Source organism: Pollachius pollachius (genome assembly GCF_949987615.1).
Source record: "Pollachius pollachius genome assembly, chromosome: 3".
NCBI lineage: Eukaryota > Metazoa > Chordata > Actinopteri > Gadiformes > Gadidae > Pollachius > Pollachius pollachius.
The window spans coordinates 38290906-38315734 of NC_136936.1; the positions used below are offsets into that span (position 1 = coordinate 38290906).

The 24829-nt window shown below is 47.2% G+C and overlaps 1 protein-coding gene across 1 annotated transcript in view; it reads right to left on the reverse strand.

The window, feature by feature from the left end:
* Positions 1–4846: 4846 nt before the first annotated feature.
* The window catches only part of LOC307072329 (phospholipid-transporting ATPase IH-like), a gene marked incomplete at both ends in the record, with an annotated part of 34303 nt that continues 14320 nt past the window's right edge, over positions 4847–24829 (reverse strand). The window contains 29 exon segments of the mRNA XM_079731586.1: positions 4847–5125; positions 8368–8533; positions 8779–8882; positions 9222–9287; positions 10784–10807; positions 11510–11645; positions 12034–12161; positions 12332–12391; positions 12766–12911; positions 13410–13512; positions 13684–13849; positions 14335–14568; positions 15984–16165; positions 16539–16642; positions 16813–16886; positions 17851–17922; positions 18421–18587; positions 19733–19830; positions 19833–19878; positions 19880–19900; positions 19902–19907; positions 20478–20633; positions 20635–20676; positions 21124–21274; positions 22118–22199; positions 22310–22374; positions 22701–22751; positions 22867–22970; positions 23959–24087. Of these exon segments, the coding sequence (XP_079587712.1) occupies positions 4847–5125; positions 8368–8533; positions 8779–8882; positions 9222–9287; positions 10784–10807; positions 11510–11645; positions 12034–12161; positions 12332–12391; positions 12766–12911; positions 13410–13512; positions 13684–13849; positions 14335–14568; positions 15984–16165; positions 16539–16642; positions 16813–16886; positions 17851–17922; positions 18421–18587; positions 19733–19830; positions 19833–19878; positions 19880–19900; positions 19902–19907; positions 20478–20633; positions 20635–20676; positions 21124–21274; positions 22118–22199; positions 22310–22374; positions 22701–22751; positions 22867–22970; positions 23959–24087 (3162 nt within the window).

Below are 24829 nucleotides of genomic sequence, written 5' to 3' on the forward strand. Positions count from 1 at the left end.
ATTCACACTGTCATTTTTTTTTATCAATGCCGTGTGTGCATTGCAATGTGTGATGTAATTCGTCTGTAATCTGTTCTGATACATCTGACATTGCTTCTACACCTTTTGACTTTCACAAAGCGCTTCTTTGTTGCTGTTGTTGTTGTTGTTGTTGTTGTTGTTGTTGTTGTTAGCTAAGGAACCCACAGGTATGGGTTCTCCACATAACATAGTGACGAACAACAATGGAGGTAATTGAATCGAGTGGATGCATCAAATCAACTGGATAAGACTTGCCAAACAGGGAGATATGATCTTTCTTTTACCGACTATCAATAACTTTCTGGAAAGAGAGAGGTAATGGGCACTCAAATAGAGCGGAACAAGGTCAATAATTAATTGGTTCAGCTCTAGCAGAAAAGGATGATAGCCGTGCCCAGCCTGAACTGTTGAATGGCTTTTTCAATAAAGGATTTTGATCCCAATGCTCATGTCTCCATTGAGTATAGTCAGAACGCAGAAAATTATGGGCCAAAAATGGCAAAGGAAAAAATCTCAAAAACAGACTTTGATTATTCTGAAAATAGCGAGGCCAACGATTAGTGCCTAACAGAAATGAAAACGCTTGAGATGATGTTCCTTCAAGAAAAGGTGACAAGTGAGGCAGAGACATGAGAGACGATTGAGGTTTGAACTCCCACATAACTATCCTTGAAACGCCAAGTAGAAATGGAAATATTATCATGGTCAGAATGAAACTGAATGAAAATTGACTGCAACTGAATGACAATTGGCTGGTTAAAATTGTGGTTCCTTTATATAGGACCGTTTGGATTTAAATTGCTGACTTCTTTGCGAAGCAAAAGTTTATTTGGACCGTTGCTAGCATAAAAGTCCATCGTGAAATTTAAGCATATTGTAACTTTGTTAAAAATGTTATAAACACAACATTTCATGTTCACCCATGTCCAGAATGTTGGGTCATCATTTCTGTGGTAATTCGGATCACACACCTTCTTGTTGTGAGCCTTCTGCTCCAGTCTCTTCAGAGGCGTCCATCTTGAATATGCTACTATTGATTTGAAGCCTCGCGCGTTCAAATTCGGAGATATTGTTTGGTTAGGATTTTTCGGAGATATTGTTTGGTTAGGATTAGAAATGTGTAAACAAATGTATGGTATTATAGCCATTAAATAATAAAGAAAATGTAACAGGGAGGACTAATGAGATTACGTTATATGTCAGTGAATGATTGACCCAATGCAAAATACTAATGTCTGATTTAAATATTTTGATTATTCATACCCATGATCCAAAAACATAATTTGTATCATGAATAAGCCTACGGTTTGCCACAGTAAATAATAACAAAAGAGAATATCAACATATTGGACACGTAAAGACAAGTACAGTTTTATTTACAATATAATCTAATTTGAATTAGGCAACTGTTGAACCATTACAATTGAGACAATTATATGGAGAGAACCCAAGACTTATCTTTTTTATTGATTTTTATTATTTTGCTTCCTTAGTACAGGCAGAATGACAATACAGTGTTTTGCCCTCATTCGCTACAGATATGCTGACAGGAAAAAGTCAACAGATTAACATAATTTTAAAATTTCCATACAAAAAAAGTTGTCAAAACCTGTTTAGTAATACAAACAGTGCTGTACTGAAGGTATGGGATGCAGTTCGCTCTACGCTGCGACTGAGAGCACAGCCATCCAACGCGCTCGCTGAGCTCAGCAGGTGACGTCACGAGCACCTGCCGCGGTTGCGCTGATGGGCTTAAAAAAGCTGTTTGACATTCCAGTAAGCAGAAGAAGGCTGGTGCAATTAAAACCTATTGGACGATATCTGACGCCTATCGAGACAGTTCATTCCTAGTCAATTTGGTCACACGTAAATTTGTTTTAGCCCACTACTACTATTCTTAGAAAAATAACCTGTGAGGACAAAGTGAACACTTATATAAACCCCAATATGTGAACATTAGGCCTTCTTTTTATATATCTATATGTATATAACTTTTAGGGGATAAACTAATCCATTTCATAAAACAAAGTGCGTGTAGAACTATTGAGTTATTCTCATTGGATGTATTTTGTTCTCGTTTTGGATACAAACTTGAAATACATATTCTAAATAAATAGTGTTAAAAATAGTCTTATCTCCAGGATACAGAAGTGTGCAAAATAAGTATTCACAACCGTGGCCAACATAAATAACACAAGAGGACGAACTGATTGAGGCAACAGTTACGCCTTGGACAAAACATGACAGAGTGTTGTGAGTTGGGACAATGATTAAAAAAATAACGATGAAAAATAATATCTATACAGATAGATCTATATGGTCTTTGAGTGATCTGAGTTCCACCATTGCTCTGCGGTATTAAAAATAGACCTTACAACATGGTTGTAGTGGGCTTTTGTTCTGTGACATGCCACCTCAGGGGTGTACAGTACGGTATGGCCGTAACGCCATAGTGAGGTGAAACACTGCATAACAAGCACCAATTTCCCTCTCGCTCTTTCTCTCTCTCTGGCTAACCTCTGAGGTCATAGGTTGTGTCAGGTCGAGTGGAAAAACAGAAACCAACGGAAAATCGAGTCCTGACCTCTGAACCCTAGAACAGTAGTATTTGCAGAAAGGAAACACAAACAAAATGGGAGCGGCAGACAATCTATCTAAGTACATGGTTTTGCAGCTGGCTTGATGTTTCTTGACTGCGGGGCTAACGTTGTGAGAAACACACACACACACACACACACACACACACACACACACACACACACACACACACACACACACACACATAAAGAGAGGGTTCAGAGTCAGACATTCTGTCTCTCTCTCTCTCTCTACTCATTGAGACAGACAGACAAGCTTTGGCCGAAAAGGACTCTTAATGCTAGAAATGTAGAAAAGAGCGTCGTCTACAAGCTACAATCTTAGGCTGGAGGACACTATGGACACATCAGTTCCACATTCTTTCTTCTTCTTCTTCTTCTGAGAGTTGATTGTGACGCCGCTGATTCAAGCCTCCCATCCTCCTTCAATATCCACCCCCCCCTCCCACCCTTACTCCATATTATAATGGAACGTCCAGACATCATCAGTAACCGTTACATTATTATAACAGTTATTATAACAGTGTATAGAAAAAAAGGAAACAAGAAACGGAACGAGCAATTCAGTATAGAGAAAGCCCCTCCTAATACGAGGAGCTTGACATAAGCATTCTTAGGGGAACCAACATCCAACATTTGCAGCATACAGCAGCAAGCATACACAAACAACCAAGTGACAGGTTTAAGCACAATGCAACAAATGACTTCAAGTCATTCCGGACATCCACGTAGCAACTCTGTCAGCCTTGACATAAACGGCCAAAAGGAGCTTCCCTCCAGCATGCGCCCCATGAGCATTAACACACGACTGCAGTAATCCTAAATGGCCACAGGGAGGCAACATTGAGCATTATACGTTCTCATTGTTATTGGAAAGGGGGGGTGGGGAGATGGGGGGGGGGGTGTCATGGTGATACAGTTGGTGATGAATGACGCCTGCAAGCGTGAGGCAGGGGAACAGCGAGGGGAAGAATAGATGAGCCGCATGCAACACACAGATCCAGCAGCCTACGCAGGCAGATAATGTGAGCAAACAGAGATGGGCTTAATAAGAGACGACAACAACAAAAAGCATGGACGAAAAAGAGAAAAAGGGACATCGCGTAGCTGAATATACATCACTGGGTGATCGGCATACACAATCATCGATGCTCGACTTGCAAAAGTGGTCAACGAATAGAAGAGTAGATATTAATTCTATTGAAAATAAATGGGCCTCTTTGAGTTAAGGCAGGATGGTTAGAGAACTTGTACATCCCTCTCTTCACAGCTTGTTCCCTACTGAGCTGATGATGGGTTATGTAAGGCTTCTTTGACACCTCCAACTCTGTCTCCTTTGGCACCTAGCCTGCTGCTGTGGGGTAACTGTAAGGCAAAGGTGTGTCAACAACAGCACAATCATACAGTATACAGGTACCCAGAGGGACACCTGCAAATACACACACACACACACACACACACACACACACACACACACACACACACACACACACACACACACACACACACACACACACACACACACGCACACACTCTCTCTCTCTCCCACAAACACTCACACAACGACGGGGCAGACCCCTGGATGCTACTCCTACTTGGCCGGACCACAGACGTAAATATTTGTAATGGTCAAAAATGGTTAAAGTGAAGTAGACAGGGGGTCAGGACAATCGAAAAGGAGGTAAAAGGGAAGAAGACATGGGCCTAGCCGTTGACACATTGATATGGATGAACCACAGATATTCACTGGATGGTTCCCCCTCGGTCCTCTCGAAACAGCAGCTGCTTTCAAGTAACTTCACGTAGAATAGATAGCTGGACGAGGAACAGGAACATACCAACAGGGGTTGGACCCAAATGGAGGTGTTGCCGGATGGTGTGAGTGTGTGAGAATGGGAGGCCAGGGCCCTCGTCTCTAAAGGGACGGCCAAGCAAACGTTGGCCAGATAATGCACATGTTGAGCTCCATGTGGGTAGGGACGTTCCGTGCTTTTCGCCTTCCATGTGCGGGCACGGAGTGTGGCTTATGTGTTGTATTGCAGTTTTCCGGGTATATCTATTTATACTCTGGGGTGAAAATAAAAAAAAAGACCTTGAAAACTCGGATCCCAAATCGGACATCTCAGAGACGTTGATGAGAAGCTTGCGTCCGAACGCATGGACGCCATGTCTCACCGGTATATGTGTGTGTATTCGAGTGTGTACGTCATTGTTTGTTTTTTTTGCATTTACACTGAGGTCTCGGGTCCCGGGGCATAGTATGCGAATCCGGCCCCCGAGAGACGGAGGACGCAGGGGCCGACGGCGGTGCAGAGGTCGGGCCCTCCTCCCTTGGGCCGCTGGCCCAGGAGCAGTTTCTGAGGGAGGGGCTCAGACATTCCCAGCGCCGACGTTTCCGGGACTCCGAGGTGGATTCGGGAGGAGTCGGTGCCGTGGCCCTTCAGTAAGCGGTAATGAGAGGGGAGCGGGGTTGAGTCGGCCGGGCCCCGGGTCAACTTCTCAGTGCCCTGTGGAGGTCCAGTGAAAGAGAGAGAGAGAGCGAGCAAGAGAGAGAGAGAGTAAGTTATTGTGAACCTCTGGGTGTGACAAAAGGGAACACAAAGCAACACCAAAGTACAACAACAAAATGGTGGAAAGCGCCATATGGCGGCGCATATGAATAGGACGAGAAGACGGGCTGGATGCACAGAGAGGTACGTTCAGAAGGTGAATCTACAGCCCTGGTTTCACATGAACAGTCAACTTAAAGTCCTACCATCTGAAAGCTACACTTGTGTTTGCTCGAGTCATGCTTATAACAGGATTCCTCCCTACCGTTCCTTGTTCCAACACTAGCTGGCGTCAGTGTTGCATAAGAACTACATATTTTGTCCAGAGATTGATTTTGGTACCAATGCAGCTTTGTATTTTATTTAAATTACCGAGGTTTGTGGCATCAGTTCTGAAGCGAACGGACAGCTAGTAATCCTGATAAGCAGGAAAGCATGCCCTGAAAGACCATAATTTACAATTCTGCAATGACAGCACTTACAATGAAAGCACCACCTGGTATGTTCAGACAAGCCTGTACTGAAAGCCCCTTTACATGGCAGTTAATAGAGTGCACTGTGCAGTAATACTCAATATAGAGAAAGAAAATATATTTTTAAGCCTTGCATAAAAAAAGCGTAAAGCAAATGCACTTTTGGTACAAATGCGTACCAAAAGTGTTAAGCAAATGCATTGCAAAAAGATGCTTCTATATTTTCTAGAGCACATTAAATAACGATTTTCCTTAAAATGCAGAATTTCAGTTTTCAGGATCTCACGTTTTGGCTTGTTTTTGAGGGGCTCAGAAAGTTATACTCCTGCATGCCACATGCAATAACAAGCAAAGCAATTCCCCAGAGTCGGGGGGTCTCCAGCCCCGAAGCCAGACATGTCGGGGTATAGCCAGATGAGGCTCGGCCCCATTCTTCACCTCAACGGCCCGGGTCCCAGCGTGCCAGCCGGACCCCATGCAGAGCAGGCTGGAAGCGACGCTACGACCCCTCCCCCCTCAACCCCATTTCCCTGAGGGCTGTTACCATGGTGACGCTATCCTGCCTGGGGGCGGGGAGAGGGGGGGGGGTTAAAGTAGGAGAGAGGCGGGGCGCAGCTCTACCACCACCACCACCACCACCAACGCCTCCCTCCCTCCCTCCCTCTGCATGGCAGGGCGGGAGCCTCTCTCCGCCTGCTGGATCAGGGATCACGCAGACCTCTGGGGCCTCCCACAGCCTTACCTTCAGTGGATAATAGTAAGCAAGATGTCATGGTTCTCTGCCTGGAGGAGGCTTTACCACTGTGATAGGCAACAGTGAACACACAGGAAGGTGAAAAGTGTTCAGAGCACAACCGCACAATGATTTAGATTTATAGCATCACTATATTCCAAAGGGCATGTCTTGTTTATCTGGGACTGTCTACCACTATACTGATGACGAGAAAAAAACGACACATTTGACTTTCTATTCTCGAATAAAGCTTGGAAATCCACAGCTACAAGCAATCAAAGAACAAATTTCATATTATTGATGTGCATATTCCAGGAATGAAACGTTTTCTTCAATACTCTTTTGTGGTACAGAACCTGGTTCACCAACTCACATGTGACACAACAATGACGACAACAACATGCAAAAATATGATCATGCAAAAAATAGACCTGTATGAATGCATGCTGAATAAGGTTAGTGGTGACAGACACCAGCAACAATGCTGTTGGTAGCACTATACCGGGGGTTAGCATGACATGGCGGAAGACAGCGAGGTGACGCAAGGGGGTGAGGTGTTACCCAGTTGGCCTCATCGACACAAGACACCATGCATAAAGAAGGACACAAAACAAAACTCATGTGAGATTTATCACCTCGTCCTTTTCCTCCGCCTCCTCCTCTCTTTTGTCTTTGTGGGCAAATCAGAAACTCATTCTGCTTGAGGACTGAGAAAGCATGAAGATGCTGGAGGGCTCCACTGTAAGGCACGGGCGATTCGACTGCCATTGCAACCCCCAGAACACACACACATGTATCAAGACACACACACACACACACACACAAACACACACAGACACACACACACACACACACACCAATACACACACCAAGACACACACACACACACACCAGACACACAGACAGAACACACACACATGTATCAAGACACACACACACACAAACACAGACACACACAGACAACACACACACACAGACACACACCAATACACACACCAAGACACACAGACAGAACACACACACACCAAGACACACAGACAGAACACACACACACATGTATCAAGACACACACACACACACACACACACACACAAACACAGACACACACAGACAACACACACACACAGACACACACCAATACACACACCAAGACACACACACACACACACCAAGACACACAGACAGAACACACACGCATGTATCAAGACACACACACACACAAACACAGACACACACAGACAACACACACACACAGACACACACCAAGACACACACACACACACACACACCAAGACACACACCAAGACACACAGACAGAACACACACAAACACAAACACACCAAGTGTAGAAGGTGGCACAACAAAGGATGAGGAGGGGTGCAGTTGGCAGAGAGATGAAAGGAAAAAGACAGATGGTCGCCATCATGAGGAGGAGAAGAGAGCAAAGGTGGTGGGGGTGGAGGGAGAAAGTGAGGATCCATTCAGGTGCAGCAGTGGGGGAGAGGGAGAGAGAGAGGGAGAAAGTGAGAAAGAACAGCAGGAAAAACATCTGTCAGACCTTACAGTTTTCCCCACCTTCGTCACAGGAAGCAGATTATAGAAAGCTAAATATGGACACAGGAAGTGACAATAGAAAGGAAGTGACCCAGGATCTAAACAGTTAGTCATTTCATCATATGAGCACATGCTTGCCCAGCAAATATTGTTATTGAAAACGGTAAAAACAACGTTAAAAATGTTACACATTCAGTCGAAAGTTGCGTCAATATTACAACTTATAGTCAGCAAACCACAAATAAAAACGAGAAACACTGATAAGCTTCTTTACTGTGTTAAGACCTGTTGGTTAATGGCTGTGGCAAAGTGACAAAACAAAAACGGTCTTTGTACATTATTTCTCTTAGGAGATTATATTTTAGTAGGGGTTGCAGCCTCCATGCGTGTGTGTCTCTGTGCGTGTGTATCTGTATGTGTGTGAGTGTGTGCAGTCTTACCTGTGCGCGTTCGGTGGGCGTGGGACACATGGCTCGGCACAGCACCTTCTTGATGATGTCTGGCAGCAGGCTGATGGTGATGAGCAGGATGATGCTGAGCCAGGCGGGGCCGCTGGACAGCATCTGCATGAACACGTAGTACATCCTCTGGTAGTTGAGGAAGGGCCTGCAGGAGGAAGGGGACGGAGGGTTGAAGTAGAGCAGCATGGTGTGAGCGGGGGTCCATTCATCCATTCTAACGGCTGTCGCCGACGCAGAAGCACTGAAGCTGACGCACAACATCGTAACATGTCAATCCAACCATGGGATGGCGTATTCGAGCATGAGTTCATATTAAGCCATTCATTCACGAATTAATCGGAGGCGGTGTGTGTGTGTGTGTGTGTGTGTGTGGGTGTGTGTGTGGCCTACCAAATGATTCCCCCCCATAGCAGCGAGAAGATCACGTAGAAGAGCAGCGACCCCCAGATGACAAAGTGATTGATCCATGTCCAGTGGTGCGTGTCCAAGGCAAGCTGTAACACAAAGGATACATATAGAGTAAACACCCCCCCGTCAACCCCCCCCCCCCCACCCCCCCACCTGTCAACGGACTCGGTGACTGTGGCTCCGGGCTTCACAGCCTCGCAAACTGAGCAGCCGGTGCAGTCAATCAATTATGTCAGACACATGTTAGCGTGTTTTGCCTTGGAGCTTCTGTGTGCATGAAAAAGGGCTATGCACGCATATATACACACACACACACACGCATAAATAAACCAGACTCACTCACGCAAAAGATTTGTGGGTTGTGCAAGCCAGGGGTCTGAGGATGTTGCGCACACACACACACACACACACACACACACACACACCTTTATTGTCACGGTGAAGACCAGAACAGTGAAGACGAGGGTGCCGAAGGTCCAGTTGCCAAACATCTGCATGGGGTACAAAGTAGAACAGATGGTCAGTACTCTAAAAGGCACGCACGGGCAAACACACGCACAGGCACTCAAACGCACGGGCTAACACACACACGGGCAAACACACGCACAGGCACTCACACGCACACCTCCATCTGTGGATGGCAAACCGCCTCCACTGCATTTAAACTACAACCTCCAAGTACAAGAGGAGGTCATCACCTCCCACCACCTGCACAAAGCCCACAACTAATTTTCTCTTGTTTCACTTTGTAAAATGCTTTTTTCTTTTCTTTTTTTATAAAAGATCCATATATTTCCTGCGCATGGTGGGATTTTTTTTTCATAATCATCTAATTATAGATTTTTTTCTCAAAACAGGCAATCAGGGATGAACAGGCGGAATGAATTAATAGCGGGCATAGATACAGGACAGAGAGATAGGTAGACAGATTGATAAATGGATAGAAAGTGCACACAAGGGGAGAAACGGGGGGGAATATATTTAACAGCAAGCTACTGGCTGTCGATGCGTGAGCTTTCCTCTTTGTCAGACTCGGTCCATGAACAATATTGATAGGTTAGGATAAGAGACACAGGAGAAGATACACTGCACTGGTAATGACAGACGGCTACTGACAAACCGCTGAATTCCAATGGTTGGATTCGTCAATGTCACGTGTGTGACCTAGCAAAAATGCCAATGACTACTGGCGGTTGATTAACTGTCAGACCCCACTCTCGTTCTCTCTCCCTGTGGTCTCCCATGTCCATTGTGTTCTGCGTGTTTCATTGTCACAACCAACGGCAGGTAGACATGTCATTCTACCTGCCACAGTTGCAGATGGTAAAAGCATGATTAATATAAGACCTTGCAGTACGTCATGCCACAAATACAGGCTGACAGAAACACGCACACGCACGCGCACACACACACACATACCAATACACACGTGCAGAAAAACTTGTGACCAGTCGCACACAAGACACACAGACACACACACACACACACACAAACTCGCAGACACGCTCGCAAACATACACAAAGACACACACACTCACAGGCAGACACCCACACACACACACACACAAAAAACAGATGTCAAACTTAAGGTCTACGCTACTACATACTACAACAGCACAGAGGCAGTGTGGTGATGTGGTCGGCGTGGGGTTAGCACTAGCATATATAGGTATAGCAGTGTGTTAGTGCAGTGGGGAGGACTGTGCAGTCTCAGAGGGTTTGAAGGGAAAAGGTTCGGTGAACAATGGATGGCTGGAGAAGGCACTACACAGTCTAGGACACTACACACCGGGATGACAGTGCATGGCGGTGAGGATGACTTGGAGTGAGGAATTGTTTCAATGGTTTGGGGGGGTGCGGGGGAGGGGGGATGAGATGGTGGAGCGTAAAGGATTGAGAACGGGATGACAGGAACTCAAAGAGCGTGAAAAGAGAAAGAGAGAAAAAGAGAGAGCTGGGAGGGGGAGGAAGAGAGAGAGAGTCTTACCATCTGTGTGTTGGTGGTCATGAGCTGAGGAAGACAAGAGAAGCAAAACAAAGAGAGGGAAAGCATAGGGGAGAGAGAGAGAGAGAAAGCATAGGGGAGAGAGAGAGAGAGAGAGAGAGAGAGAGAGAGAGAGAGAGAGAGAGCATAGGGGAGAGAGAGAGAGAAAGCATAGGGGAGAGAGAGAGAGAAAGAGAGAGAGAAAGAAAGGAGGAAGAAAGAGGGAGGGGGGGGAGAAGAAAGAGAAAAAGATTCAGGACAACGGGTAAATAAAATGAACTTCAGGATGTATCAACTTAAAAAAAAAGACCAAACGGCAATCAAAATCATTTGGTGTGACCACAAGAAAGTAACGATACGGAAGAAAGAAAAGATGCTACTGCGTTGTCAAAATGAATGGAAGTCCAATGTGGATCTTTTTACAGAGAGCCCCTCCACAAGGGAATTAAAACAAAACCAGAATGTTCTTGTGGCACATAATGAAGACAACGTGACCACAAAGTGGTCTCAATACACCTCACGCCACCCTCATGAGAAGATCCAATGGAGATGGATGAGTTTCTTGATCTGTCAGTTTGTGTTAACCACCCTCTCACAACATCCCTGGGGGAGGGGGGTGGGGGGGGGTTCCTCAAACACACCACAGCCCACCCAACCACATAGCTGATCTCCAGCGGACAGCCCTACCCCCCGAACTACGATAGGTCCTGCTGGTGATAACAGGCTCACCTGGCCGTTGCTGGTGAAGGTGGTGTTGTCGAACAGGAAGTAGGCACCGAAGAAGAAGACGACAGCATCGAAAACGCCCAGGCAGGTCCAGTACAGGAAGACCGGCCATCGCAGGAGAGAGTTCTTCGTGATGTCTCTGAGAGAGAAGGGAACAGAAGGTTTGGAATTGCAATCAACCGCCAAGTATAACAATTGGCAGTATACGTAAAAATATTATTTTATTTTGTCAGACCGAGACCGAAGAAAACCATTGAAGGCCGGCTTGTTACTCAACGCGGTGTCGGTTTCTGAACCTACCGTATTATTTTTGAATCAGAATCAAAATCATGAACTCAATGCAATCATCTGCAGAAGATTGGACTAGTTACAAATTCTTGAAAGTGCAAGAAGTGCCGAAAAATGAATCTGTAGAGGTCAGCAGATCGTTGAACTGATTTTGGGCATAAGGTGTGCTAACGGCTAAAGCTGTAAAACATGTAACAAGAACAATCAAAACCCGCTACTATGATCTCCTCCAGACGCACTTGTACAAAGACGGGTCCCTCCTGAGCGTATCCATGGAGACGTGCTGCTCCACGAGGCTGTACAGGAGGATTGGTAGTGAGGTGAAGCTGATGTTGTACAGTGTCAGGTACGCCGTGTCGTACAGAGGCTGCAGAGGGACAAACAAGACGAGGATCAACAAGTCAGAATCTCCAAATTCATATTTTCTAAATAATTTTCATAAGAAAATGAAACTGCCCCACACACACACACACACACACACACACACACACACACACACACTGAGCACATGGTTGCATCAGCACTCAGATTAGTTACCTGCTGGGAGAAGCCACAGAAGAACTGGAAGAGGAACTGGGGGAAGATGAAGCATACGTTCTGCGGAGGAAAACACAGCGAGGCAGAGAGCCGGTGAGCTTTGTAGACTCAGAAAGGTCCAAAGATCACCTCCATCTACACATGTGTGTTAACGTCGCGATGGCGCTCAAACGGCTCAGCAAGTGGGCTGCAGGAAGCGCAGGCCGGCCAGGAATAGGGAAGAGTGAATCATTGGCAGGGTTTTAGCTGGTCGCCTCCCACACGGAAGCTACTCAGTCCTGTTTCAGAAACGTTGTGGCAGGGATTGACCCAATCCACTAATCTACGGGAACGCTTTAAACTCCTGAAAACCGGGCGCTGCTGGAAGTCAGTATCTCGCTGGGAAAACTACGGTAGAGTGTGTTTTCCCAGCGAGATACCCTTGGTTGGAATACCTTGTAGAAGAAGTACTGCACCAGCTCGGCAATGCGGATGTAGTAATAGTGGCCGTGCACTAGCAGCATCTTCTTCAGGTGCTTGAACTTGGGGATGGCGTAGTCGCTGTTCCTCGCTGCCTGCCGTCCCTCTTTACCCATGATTCCTAGGGAGGGGATCAGGATCATTAAACAATTATAAATAATGTTACGGTGATGTGGTTGTGATAGCATCGAGGTATGCCATCACAACATGAATACTGCTGTTTTGACCTTTTCACCCAATCAAAACACAGCCAATGCTCCACCTCAGCATCCAGGCTAGACTGAAGCTCATGAATTGTAGAGTTATCCCAGCCTACCGCAACGCAATTTCCGTTCTCTTACCTCCGATGGGCTGTGTACGCCAGGTAACAGTCCATGGAGTGAGAAGAATAGGACCATGAGAAGAACATCAACAACAAAGACAAGGAGAATATCTTTGATAAAAAAAATTCAAAAGCGATTTCCAAAATACGTAGCAGGAAGTAACACATCCCTCGATCAGAAGTCTCTCTCTCCCCAGATGAACACATTTATCTGAAACGGATATCACGCTGTCATGGCATTCCCTATTGGGAAGAGGAACAAGTTTCCATACCGGAACACGCTTGACATGAGCTCACCTATGCCCACATGGGCTTCCAGGATCATGCTGACATCGTTGGCTCCGTCGCCGATGGCCAGGGTTATGGGATGCTCTTTGGAAGCCTTGATTAGCTTCACAATCTACAGAGAGAAAAATGTATAAAAATATCCACCTCAATATGTGGGCAAAGACGATCGCTGGTTAAACACAGCAGCTTTTCATTCTCCTCCCTTAACCTTCCCTTGTTTCTTTTTTTTTATCTAGGATGAAGCTGCAACCACTTTGTGATGACGCAGTGGTTTTGTGTTCACCTGTGCTTTCTGCAGGGGGGCCATGCGACAGCACAGCACGGCGCTACAGTTGCGGCAGACCTCCAGGAAGACCTCCCGGTAGTTACCCTCCGGGCCGGACTTCAGGACGGCCGTCAGAGTGGCCCCGTCGATAATGAGGCCGAAGTCGAGGCAGTCCACCGACAACCTGCACACCAACGTGTCCGCACACACACACATACACACACACATACACACACACACACACACACAAATTGTATAAAACTTGTATTGGAATCCCAATATGTAGATGATCTGTATTCAATTGCGATGCAAATGCAAATGTGGGATTTATTCTGTAAATTTAAAACAGTGCCTTCACTCAAGTAAACGACTAGGACACGCACACACACACACACACACACACAAACCACATGGGCACCATATTGAAATGTCCGGTCACATCACCATTGCAATGTCATAAATCATTACGTAACATGAAACATCTGCACAGGAGCCACACAAATATGTAATTGTGCGCTTTAATAACGCAGCCGGTTCCAGTGCATAAACACACACATGTGCTTACAGAAACACACACACATGTAAACCCCCCCCCCCCCCCCCCCCCCCCCCCCACACACACACACACACACACACACACACACACACAATCACACGACCTCCACCCACCCCGACATGGAGCGCTGCCGCAGCACGGTGTGGCTCAGCTCGAACATGACGTCGTGCAGGCTCTGCTCCTCCGTGCGCTTCTTGGTGAGCTCCAGGATCTGCGTGCTGCGACGGAACAGCTTGCTGGCGTAGCACGTGGCCGCCGCCGTCTCCATCTTGTCCCCCGTCAGCACCCACACCTTCATGCCCGCCTTGTGGAGGGACTCGATGGTGTCGGCCGCCTTCTCCTGGAGCCTGGTGGGGGCGAGGAAGGTTGGGTCACGTCGTCCGTTACAAATCAACAGGACTTAATTAGCGGAGGTGCCGGTCAACCCGGGGTTAAGGAAACGATCAATCCACCAATCAATCGGCTATCACCAACCCCACCTTCCAATCCAGGTGATAACTCATCCATACATATCCCCCCCTCTCTCCCCACCCCACATCGACCCTCTTCCAACTGACGCAACATGAAGCGTTCAGATACCTTTGATTGAACAGTTAGGGGACATTGTGATTAGGAAAACATTTAAGTGCTCGCACTTTGATCAGTCATCCGTGCTTGCACTGTTTGCGTCACAGGGACACATGGAATTGTATATATATTTTTAAGAGAACAAATGTTGGAGAGGAGTCGTGAGCTGAGAGCGAATCCCGTATCAATCGTTTAGTCATGGCTGTGTGACTCATTTAGTCCCCCTGCAATCTGTCGCCATGACGCTATGCCGTATTCCTCTCCCTTCCCCCTTTCCCTGCCCCCCTTCCCCCCCTCTCCCTTTCCCTCTCATTCTCCGTCTCCCTCTCCCAATCGTACCAGGGCCTTCACTGGAGTATTGCGGTCCTTGCTGTTGGGAACACCTGCTGATGTCCATGTCCTAGTTACACTAGACGAGATAGAGCTGGCGTTGGCTGTTGCCTGTGTTTTCATCCCAGTTTTTACCTCCCCACTGGCCTCCATCTTAACGCAACTACTACAACAGACGGTAGAAGGTCTGAGATGTCAGAAATAGCCTTAAACAATAACAGCAGAAGCCCAGCCTTTGGTAGCCCGATGGTTTTCCATTGTGGATGAATTGCCCGCTTTTGATTTATTGAAGCTCATTCTGTTATTATTGTCACATGAGTTGTTTATGTTTTCCAGTTCTTGGTGTTATTTCCTGTTTTATTTTGTTATGTTACTCACCTCTTGTCTCATTTCAGACTTCCTCACTTCCTGCCCTCATGTTGACTTCCTCACTTCCTGCCCTCATGTTGACTTCCTCCCGTGTGACCACCTGCCCCGGCCCAATTAGTTCCACCTGTGTCCAGTCATCCTCCCTCTGTGTCTAACCTTTGTTTCCCCCGCTCGCTGTGCCAGCTCGTCTTTGTACCTGTGTCTCCAGTGGCACGGCACTTCTTCCCTTGTGATCCCCTTGCTTCAAGTAACGACCCTTTGTAATACTACCTGCCCTGTGTATTGAGTCGTGCATTTGAGTCCACAGTCTGTCGGTACGAGCGTTTCAATTATACTGTCAAATCAAGATACTATGATATCTACAAATTATATTGCCCCCACTTTAAGCTGCTACAAGAGAGATCCCGAACCAATGTGGGACTTGTACAACGTTTGGTGCAATAGAGGTTTAGACAGAGACAACTATAACACAATCACAACAACAGTGGCAGCAGACCTGTCCTCCACTGCCGTGGCGCCCAGCAGCACAAAGTCCCTCTCAATGGCGTCGTAGGCCTGGGCCAGCTGCTGCTCCCTGTCCTGCAGGGCCAGCTTGGCTTGGGTCAGGAGCAGGCAGGCCTCCTGGTAGTCGTCCGGTGAGAGCCGCCGGAAGGCCACGCACAGCGTCCGCAGGCCCTCCTGTGTTATCGCGGAGACGCAGATGGGGATTGGCGAGGATCGGAGATACAGGATACGGCCTTGTTTAACACAGCTTATTGAGTCTCCTCAAAAGGACTAATTGAGACGGTTGTGAAATCGCGATGCAAAAACAGATGTTTTCTTTGTCTGAACATGCAGGAAAGGTTTAACGATCGATGTGGACTACCATTTTCCAAAGCCCCCTCGAGAGGGAGTGTACGCTAAGTCCAATCTTGGTTGAATATCCAGAGGATCAGAGACTGAATCCCTTGCTGAAGCGTGCTTAGCTCATACGTCACCGGCCGTCAACCGACGTAAAGCAAGGGGGTGTCACATCATGCAAATTAATCTGGAACATGGTGCTGGCACTCACCACGGCGTTCTGCTCCACGCGGGCTTTCACCTGCTCCACTTTCCCCGACACCACTCGGGGGAAGATGGAGGAATCGGCACCCTTGCAGAATAACAGGTACTCTCCTGAAGGGTCGCAGATCCAGGGAACCACCAGAACAATGTCAGTGTATACAAGGAACCATTACGATGAAATATGTTTGATCACCCGATTCATGAGATTTAGTACCAATTTGTGTATGCTGTAGTAATACATATTCTGATTGTTTTGGTGGGTTGTATTTGTGTTCTCATACCAGAACTTGACTTGACGATGACGCTCATTCTCCTCCGGACAGAATCAAAGTTCAGGACGTGGAGGAGCTCAAACCTGAGGGTTAGAGAGAGATACAAATCTGGAGATGGTTCCAAAGACCCTTTGCCTTCTGAAACACTGAGTCATGAGGACACACAAATATATTCAAAACATAAACAGAACTCCTTCAGAGCATTCTCAAGCATTTGATGACCAAGCCCCAAGAGATTCTTACTTAATAAATAAATAACGCGAGAGCGGTCTGAGCTTGGTAAGCCATTACCAGTCGATACGCTGAATAGAAATATGCATTGCAATTCAATGCTATTCCTTTGAAGGGGAGCATGGTCACATTCCACAACCACAGTCTTTTCATGTCACTATTGTCGCTTGACTTCTTTGAGAAGAACATTTAATATTGTGCTTTCCCCTCGGCGAAATAGTCCATCCTAATGTTAAACTTTGATTCTGATTTCATGGCCCCGATGTAATGACTTTCTCTGTACTTTGTTTGTTTTGAAGAATCTCCTAACTACTAATTTGACTGCAATAGAGGTCAAGCACACCACTGACACAGACTTCTGCATGTTTGTCTGACACACACACAACTGTAAAGTAGTATTGGCAACTGTATCCCTGCCTGACTGAGCCGTGTTGTGGTCATGGCTGCCAGACGCCTCTTTGGCTTTTATGATTCTCAAAATAGCTCTTCCATTGACATGTCACTGAGTTAGAACGTGTGTGTGTGTGTGTGTGTATTTACTGAGTCACTTCCCTTGGATCGACAATACAAGGGAAGTTCAATACACAATGAAGTAAAACAACATCCACTTTCAACATTTTCTTTCTTTCCTCAGACTGCAATATTTGATATGGTAATGAAGTAGCGTCTTAAAAAGTAACCCGATATTGCTCTGAACCGTGTAATGCATAGGGTTGCACTTAGCAGGAAAATCGGTAGAATACGACTTCATCACTTTTGTCATTTCCCTTTTAATACATTGTAGGAGAAAAATTCTACAAAGACAACATTCCCCACCTCTCGATCTCATCGTCTTTGTTTAGAATCTCCATGTAGTTGTCCTTCAATCGCAAATAGGTATACCCCAACCTAGAGAGAGAGAGAGAGAGAAAAAAAAAAGAGAAAGAGCGAGAGAGAGAGAGAGAGAGAGAGAGAGAGATTGGACATAAGAGACAAAAAAGTTTGCCTAAGAACAATACATATTCTATTTGTTTATAGTGAGAATCGGGCGAGAAAATGTATTTTGGTTTGCAGCCCCTTCTGTTTGGAACAATCTACAGAGCACCTTGGAATTTACTGACTTCATGTCCTGTTGTCAACTCGTATCAACCCTGAATGATGTGGAGCTCAAGAGCATTAGTAATCACTGGACTAAATGAGTGTTTCTGTTTTCTGTCCGTTTTCTGTTGTAACCTTGTTAAATGTTTTATGTTGCTTCATGCCAAGGTAAATCTCCATCGCATTGAGGCTTTAAAAAGGCTTAAACCAATGACATGTAAATAAAGGTTATGTATAAAAGATGAGATAACAATAACAGCCTTCTGTGTGGTAAAATGTTGGTCTGGGTGGTGGCGGTGTCCTGGTCACCTCTTCATGCCCTCCACCAGCGCCACCTCGTCGGGGGAGGAGGAGATGTAGAAGGAGGTGGGCCGGCCCTGATGGAAGCCCCTCTTGATACCGTCCACCGTCTCCTCCTCCTTCACCTGCACCGTGTGGCAAAGACACAGCGCCCGGAAGAACAGGTCCTCATGCTCCTGCACTCACCAGGACACACACACACACACACACACACACACACACACCAGGACACGCACACACCAGGACACACTCACACACACCAGGACACACACACACAAGGGCACACACACCAGGACACACACACACACAAACACACACACACACACACACACACACACCAGGACACACACAGACACACACCAGGACACACACACCAGGACACACACACACATACACACCAGGACACACACACACACACCAGGACACGCACACACCATGACACACTCACCAGAACACACACACACACACAACATGACACTCATAAACACCAGGACACACACACACACACACCAGGATACAAACACACACACACACAGGCACAAACACTCACACTCACACACACACACACACACACACACACACACACACACACACACACAAGCACACACAAGAGAGAAAAACTTAATTAGAAAGGATCCATAGATGGATTAAATAAATGGTGGGAGCATCTGTGACATCATCCTTTGGTTTACTACCCCCACATTTTAAGGAGATAGATTTGCCTTCACTTGTCTTCCATTTTCTTCAGATTTTTGCAACCAGCAGCACAAATGATCAATATTTCGCACAGAGAGACCGAAATTGATGGCCGCCTGGTACTAGTCTGTGGCCAAAACACACTTATATTCAAATTAATAGAATATCAATTTCCACCAGGACTTTGGGAAACACATAATATGAAAATTACTTTGCCACTGAGATCCTAGAAATTGCTATTTGCTTATATGCTTTTATTCCTCTTTGCTTAGAATGTTTGCGGGTCACTCTGCATCCAACCACCAGAGACCACCTACAGGCCACGAGAGGGAGTACAGGCTCGTCTGTTCCACCTGAGCTTCACAAACAGACGTTCATGGCTGCCACTTGAGATGATCACATTAACCTAGAATTGCACTTAATGAACCTACTACCGACTACAAGACTGGTGGACACACACACACACACGTAATAACACTCGCACTTGCGCTCACGCACACACATGCACACAAGCTGGTAACACTCGCACTCGCACACAGACATGAGGACACACACACACACACACACAGACACACACACACACACACACACACACACACACACACACACACACACACACACTGACCCTCCGGTATCCGCCCGGCGAGGAGTCAATCATGTCGATGCTGGAGGCGGCGCTGAGGATCTGCCATTGCAGGATGGCGTGGGGGACGTAGACGTTGCATCCACGCAGCACTCGATGAACTCCATGTTGTTCTCCGTCAGGGTGCCCCGTCTTGTCAGTGAACACATACCTCCACCTGGGGCGGAGGTGGTGGGATTTGGGGATTAAGGATTGCAGCGGTTGAGCAGCGTTTACAATGTGTATGTGTGGGGGTCTGCTTTATTTATTGACTTATTGTGGGGGGACCCATAGATCCATAGACCCTCATGGGTCTACCCATAGACCCATAGTTAGTCTTGCTCCTGTATTCGTAAATGTATATGTATGTATGTGTAGCTGTATGTATGTTTAAATGTATGGATGTATGTATGTCTAGCAGTATGTATGTATTTGTAGATGGATAAATGTATGTAGATGTGTGTATGTACGTGTAAATGTATGTATGCATGTGTAGCTGTCTGTATAAATGTGTAGATGTAGGTGTGTATTTCTAGATGAATGAATGTATGTATGTTTAGATGTATGCATGTATGTACAGATGTGTGTGTATTTTATGTATGTGTACCTGTATTGTGTACGTGTAGATGTGTGTCTATGTGGGCTGTTTTGCAGGCTTGGACCTTGTTAGGCTTAACTCCTCCTATTATAAGGTGTGTGTGTGTGTGTGTGTGTGTGCCGGTGCGTGTGAGCATGTGTGCGTGCGGACCTGTCCCAGCTCCTCGTTGAGGTCCGAGGTGTTGACCTGCGCGCCCTCGCCCAGCTCCTCGTCGAACATCTCCTCGTCCCAGGTGATGAAGTAGGAGCCCAGGAACTTCTGCATCTCCACAGTGACGTACATGGACACAGGTATGATGTAGTTGAAGGAGCACCATGAACGCCAGGAAGTCAGTGAATGCCCGGATCACCTGGAGGGAGGGAGGGAGGGAGGTGGGGAGGGGGAGAGAGAGAGGAGAGGGAGAGGGAGAGAGAGAGAGAGAGAGAGAGAGAGAGAGAGAGAGAGAGAGAGAGAGAGAGAGAGAGAGAGAGAGAGAGAGAGAGAGAGAGAGTGTAAAATGTGTGAAGTATTTATTTAATAGGACAGGTGTAACTATTTTCGACTTGATACGTCATCAAATGTTGGATGCGAAGCCCTTTGAGACTGTAACTGTGGTTGAGTATATATTAACAAAATTGACTTGTCTTGTGTATATTACATGTATTTTATTTCTATATACACACAATATACACACAATTACAGCATAATGATCAATTCCCCACTTTGGCATCACTATGAAAAACCACTACTATCACTATTTTGGGGGAACAACACAGCGAATATGGTGGGATATTTTGTCGTTGTTTTAGGGACGTACCACGGGTCGCTGGCGCTCGTTCTCGGTGCGGTGGTTGTACCAGGGCTCGTCCCGGTCGGGGGACCACTGCCACGCGTACTTTAGAACCGTGTTGATGACCGCCTTGCTGATCAGGATGCACAGGTACACTATGAGGAAGGCATTCATCGACCTGGAGAGAGAGAGAGGTAGGAGAGAGAGAGGGAGGGGAGAGAGAGTTAGGAGAGAGAGAGGGAGGGGAGAGAGAGAGAGAGAAGAAGGAGAGGGAGTGGTAGGAGAGAGGTAGGGAGGGGAGAGAGAGAGGTAGGAGAGAGAGAGGGAGGGGAGAGAGAGAGGTAGGAGAGAGAGAGGGAGGGGAGAGAGAGAGGTAGGAGAGAGAGAGGGAGGGGAGAGAGAGAGGGAGGGGAGAGAGAGAGAGAGGGGAGAGAGAGAGGTAGGAGAGAGGGAGGGGGGAGAGAGAGAGAAGGAGGAGAGGGAGTGGTAGGAGAGAGAGAGAAGGAGGAGAGAGTGGTAGGAGAGAGAGAGATAGAGAGAGGTAGGGAGGGAGAGAGAAAGAGTAAGGTGAGATAGGTAGAAGAGAGAGAGAGGTAGGAGAGAGAAAAAAGAAAGGTAGGAGAGAGAGAGAGAGAGCGAGAGAGCGAGAGAGCGAGAGAGAGAGAGAGAGAGAGAGAGAGAGAGAGAATGAGGCAGATCGAGAGACACCATTTATTATAGCCTACACTGTAACGCAATCGTGTTTTAAATTTGTAATCAGTGTCTATATGCGAGGCGCTGTGTACAGTTTATGGAGAGCTGTGTGAAACCCTGATAAGCCAATTGATTATTTGCATGTAATATCATATATGAGGCGATGATAAGTCCACAGTTGTTCTTGCCTGACCATCCAGATTGGATGAGGCAAAATGAAAGCCAAGGACTGCTCATGTTGTGGGTAACTAGGGGCTACCCATACAATTGGCAGCACTAAATCTACCAGGGTTCAGAATGACAGCTCTGTATGTGGAGATAATCATACTTTTCCACAGCTGAGCGCTTCTGTGACTTGGACTGGTAATTGAGCGCCATCTTGGTCTCCATGCCAGTGTAAATGGCGACAGCTGTATGGTGAAGAGAGAGAGAGAGAGAGAGAGAGACAATAAGTTACCATGACAACGTCAACACTAACACTCACAAGAGATTTAAGGGAGGGTGGGCAGAGTGTTAGTACCGTATATGTGGTGTGTGTTCTTCAATGTGGCTCCTCTGAGGAGCAGGTTCTCCGATCCGAGTGGTCTGCAGAGGAGAAGACAGATGTAGAGGGAGGAGGAGAGAGGAGGGAAAAGCGTTGAATAAAATGTGCGTTTCAGAGCAATCAGGGCTTATTTTCGAGTACATGCGTTGACCCAGACCAGCAGTGGGTCACTCATAACCCCACCGTGAGCCAAACAGAGAGGAAGAGGGCATCTTCCACCCCGTCCTCGACGCAGGGCAGATCAAAATCCATGCTGTGGAATTGCCCTCCTCCCCTCCTCTTCTCCCTTTAATTAATCCAGGACGAACAGTTTGCACGGTCAGCGAAAACTAAAATAAAAGGACAAAAAGGAGAAAATCACTCCTACCTAGCCACAGGCTCTTCTGTGTCCTTGTAGACGTTGATGCGTCCCACAAATCTGTTCACAGAGAAACGGCACATGCTCGAATCAAATGGAAGAAAGCGAAGAACAAAGGCGATAACATGCTACCAATACCCGCACCTGAACACGCGGACGTATGTGTGGCACTCACTTGTAGAGGTCAGGCTGGGGCTGTTCACATTCGATGGTGGCGTGTAACGACTCCACCTCCCGGTCCGTTCTGAAGGCATTGGTGTCCGGTACAGCGTAGTAGGTCTGTAAGAGGGCGGTAGAGAGAGGTAGGGAGGGAGAGAGACAGTGGCGGTTTTAGGCACGGGCGAACCAGGCAGCCGCCCGGGGCGGCATATTTGTGGGGGGCGCCAAATCACATGGGGGGCGCCACGAGCAGTAAAAAATAAAAACGTGCCGCGAAGTGGTTTTCTATGAAGTACATAACATTGTGTGGGGAATTGGTATATTGGCGGCCTCTCTGGCTGCAGGCGCACACGTGCTCGTTGAGAAGGTGCCGTGCAGAGACGGAATGAAACCCCCACTGAAGTCAACCCCCCACCCCCCCCCCCCCCCCCCCGCTTGGAGGAAGTCTTGCCCGGGGCGTAACTGGACGTAGAACCGCCACTGGAGAGAGATTGAAAATAGAGAGTGAGAGCGAGCGATAGATTTGGAGATAGAGACAGAGAGAGATATAGAGACAGCAATAGAGAGAGCGAAAGCAAGAGAGTCACGGTACAGATCAAAAGAAAAATGTCACCTCACACGAGCCAATCAGGGCGGTTATAGTCGCTGCGCTGCGGTGCGATGCTGGTGGTAGATTGGTGTGACAGGGAAGGGTGACTCATGGAACTATTCCCCGGCCCCCCTACCCCCATGGGGATTATGAGGATGTGGGCACAGGCATGACTCCTGCTCTCTTTTAGGTGTGTGTGAGTGTGTGTGTGTTCACCCAAGAGAGCAGGCTTGACTCCTGCTCTCTTTTAGGTGTGTGTGTGTGTGTGTGTGTGTGTGTGTGTGTGTGTGTGTGTGTGTGTTCACCCAAGTGGACATGTCAGACCTGTACACACGGAGAAACAGACGAGTTGGCACAAATTTTAAATCCAACTGTGTTTTTGCGCCTTAAAATAGAGGCTTATGATGATGATGATGTGACGCACACACACACACACATACACGTACGTGTGTGCGTGCTTGTGTAAGTCTGTGTGTGTGAGTTTGAGTGCTTGTGATGGTGAGTCTGTGTGTCCCTCACCTTGTGACTAGACTCCCCGTCGAGGCTGGCCGTGGTGACGTAGCAGGTGCCGTCCTCACGGCTGGACGACAGCAGGACCAGGTCGCACGGGAATGTCTCATCTTCCTTCACCACCACCACGTCGCCCACCTGTCGCCGTGGCAACGCACACCACCGCAAGCCAACACAAACACACACACACAGATATTTGAGGGGCTGCTGCTTGAGGTGTGTTCACTTGGGACGCGTTAAGACACCTTGTGAGACACCTCACTTGGTCTCGTGTTGTGTTCTCACTTACAACAAGCTTAAAAAAAGCACACAAACCCAACTGCCTGAAACATTCCGTCCTTTTGGATGTAACTGCAAATGTATTGGTTTGCACGTTACGTTGTTTGGCGTACCCGGTCAATGCTGATGATTTCAAGTCCAAGAGTCATCTCCACGGCAACGTGCCACGAGGCCGGACAACGAAACTGGATCCCCCCGTTCCCCCCATGGGAATACTATGTAGCGGGATGGATTCAATGCGTTCAATGTTTCCCAAGTAATCACACCTTTAGTGTCATTGATAAATGATGACTGAGTGGCAGTGAGACGGCGGAGGAACACACAGATGAGGCTTCAAGGCCACACCTCTCTCTCTCTCTCTCTCTCTCTCTCTCTCTCTCTCTCTCTCTCTCTCTCTCTCTCTCTCTCTCTCTCTCTCTCTCTCTCTCTCTCTCTCTCTCTCTCTCTCTCTCTCTCTCTCTCCTCCCCCCCCCCCTCCTGGAGGGACCGAACGGTTGCATAACGGATTATGCGAGCGGAGAGGATTAAACTGACAATAAATCCACAGTCTCCACGGCGACCGTGCACATCACACACGTGCAAACAGAAACGCGCTTCTAGA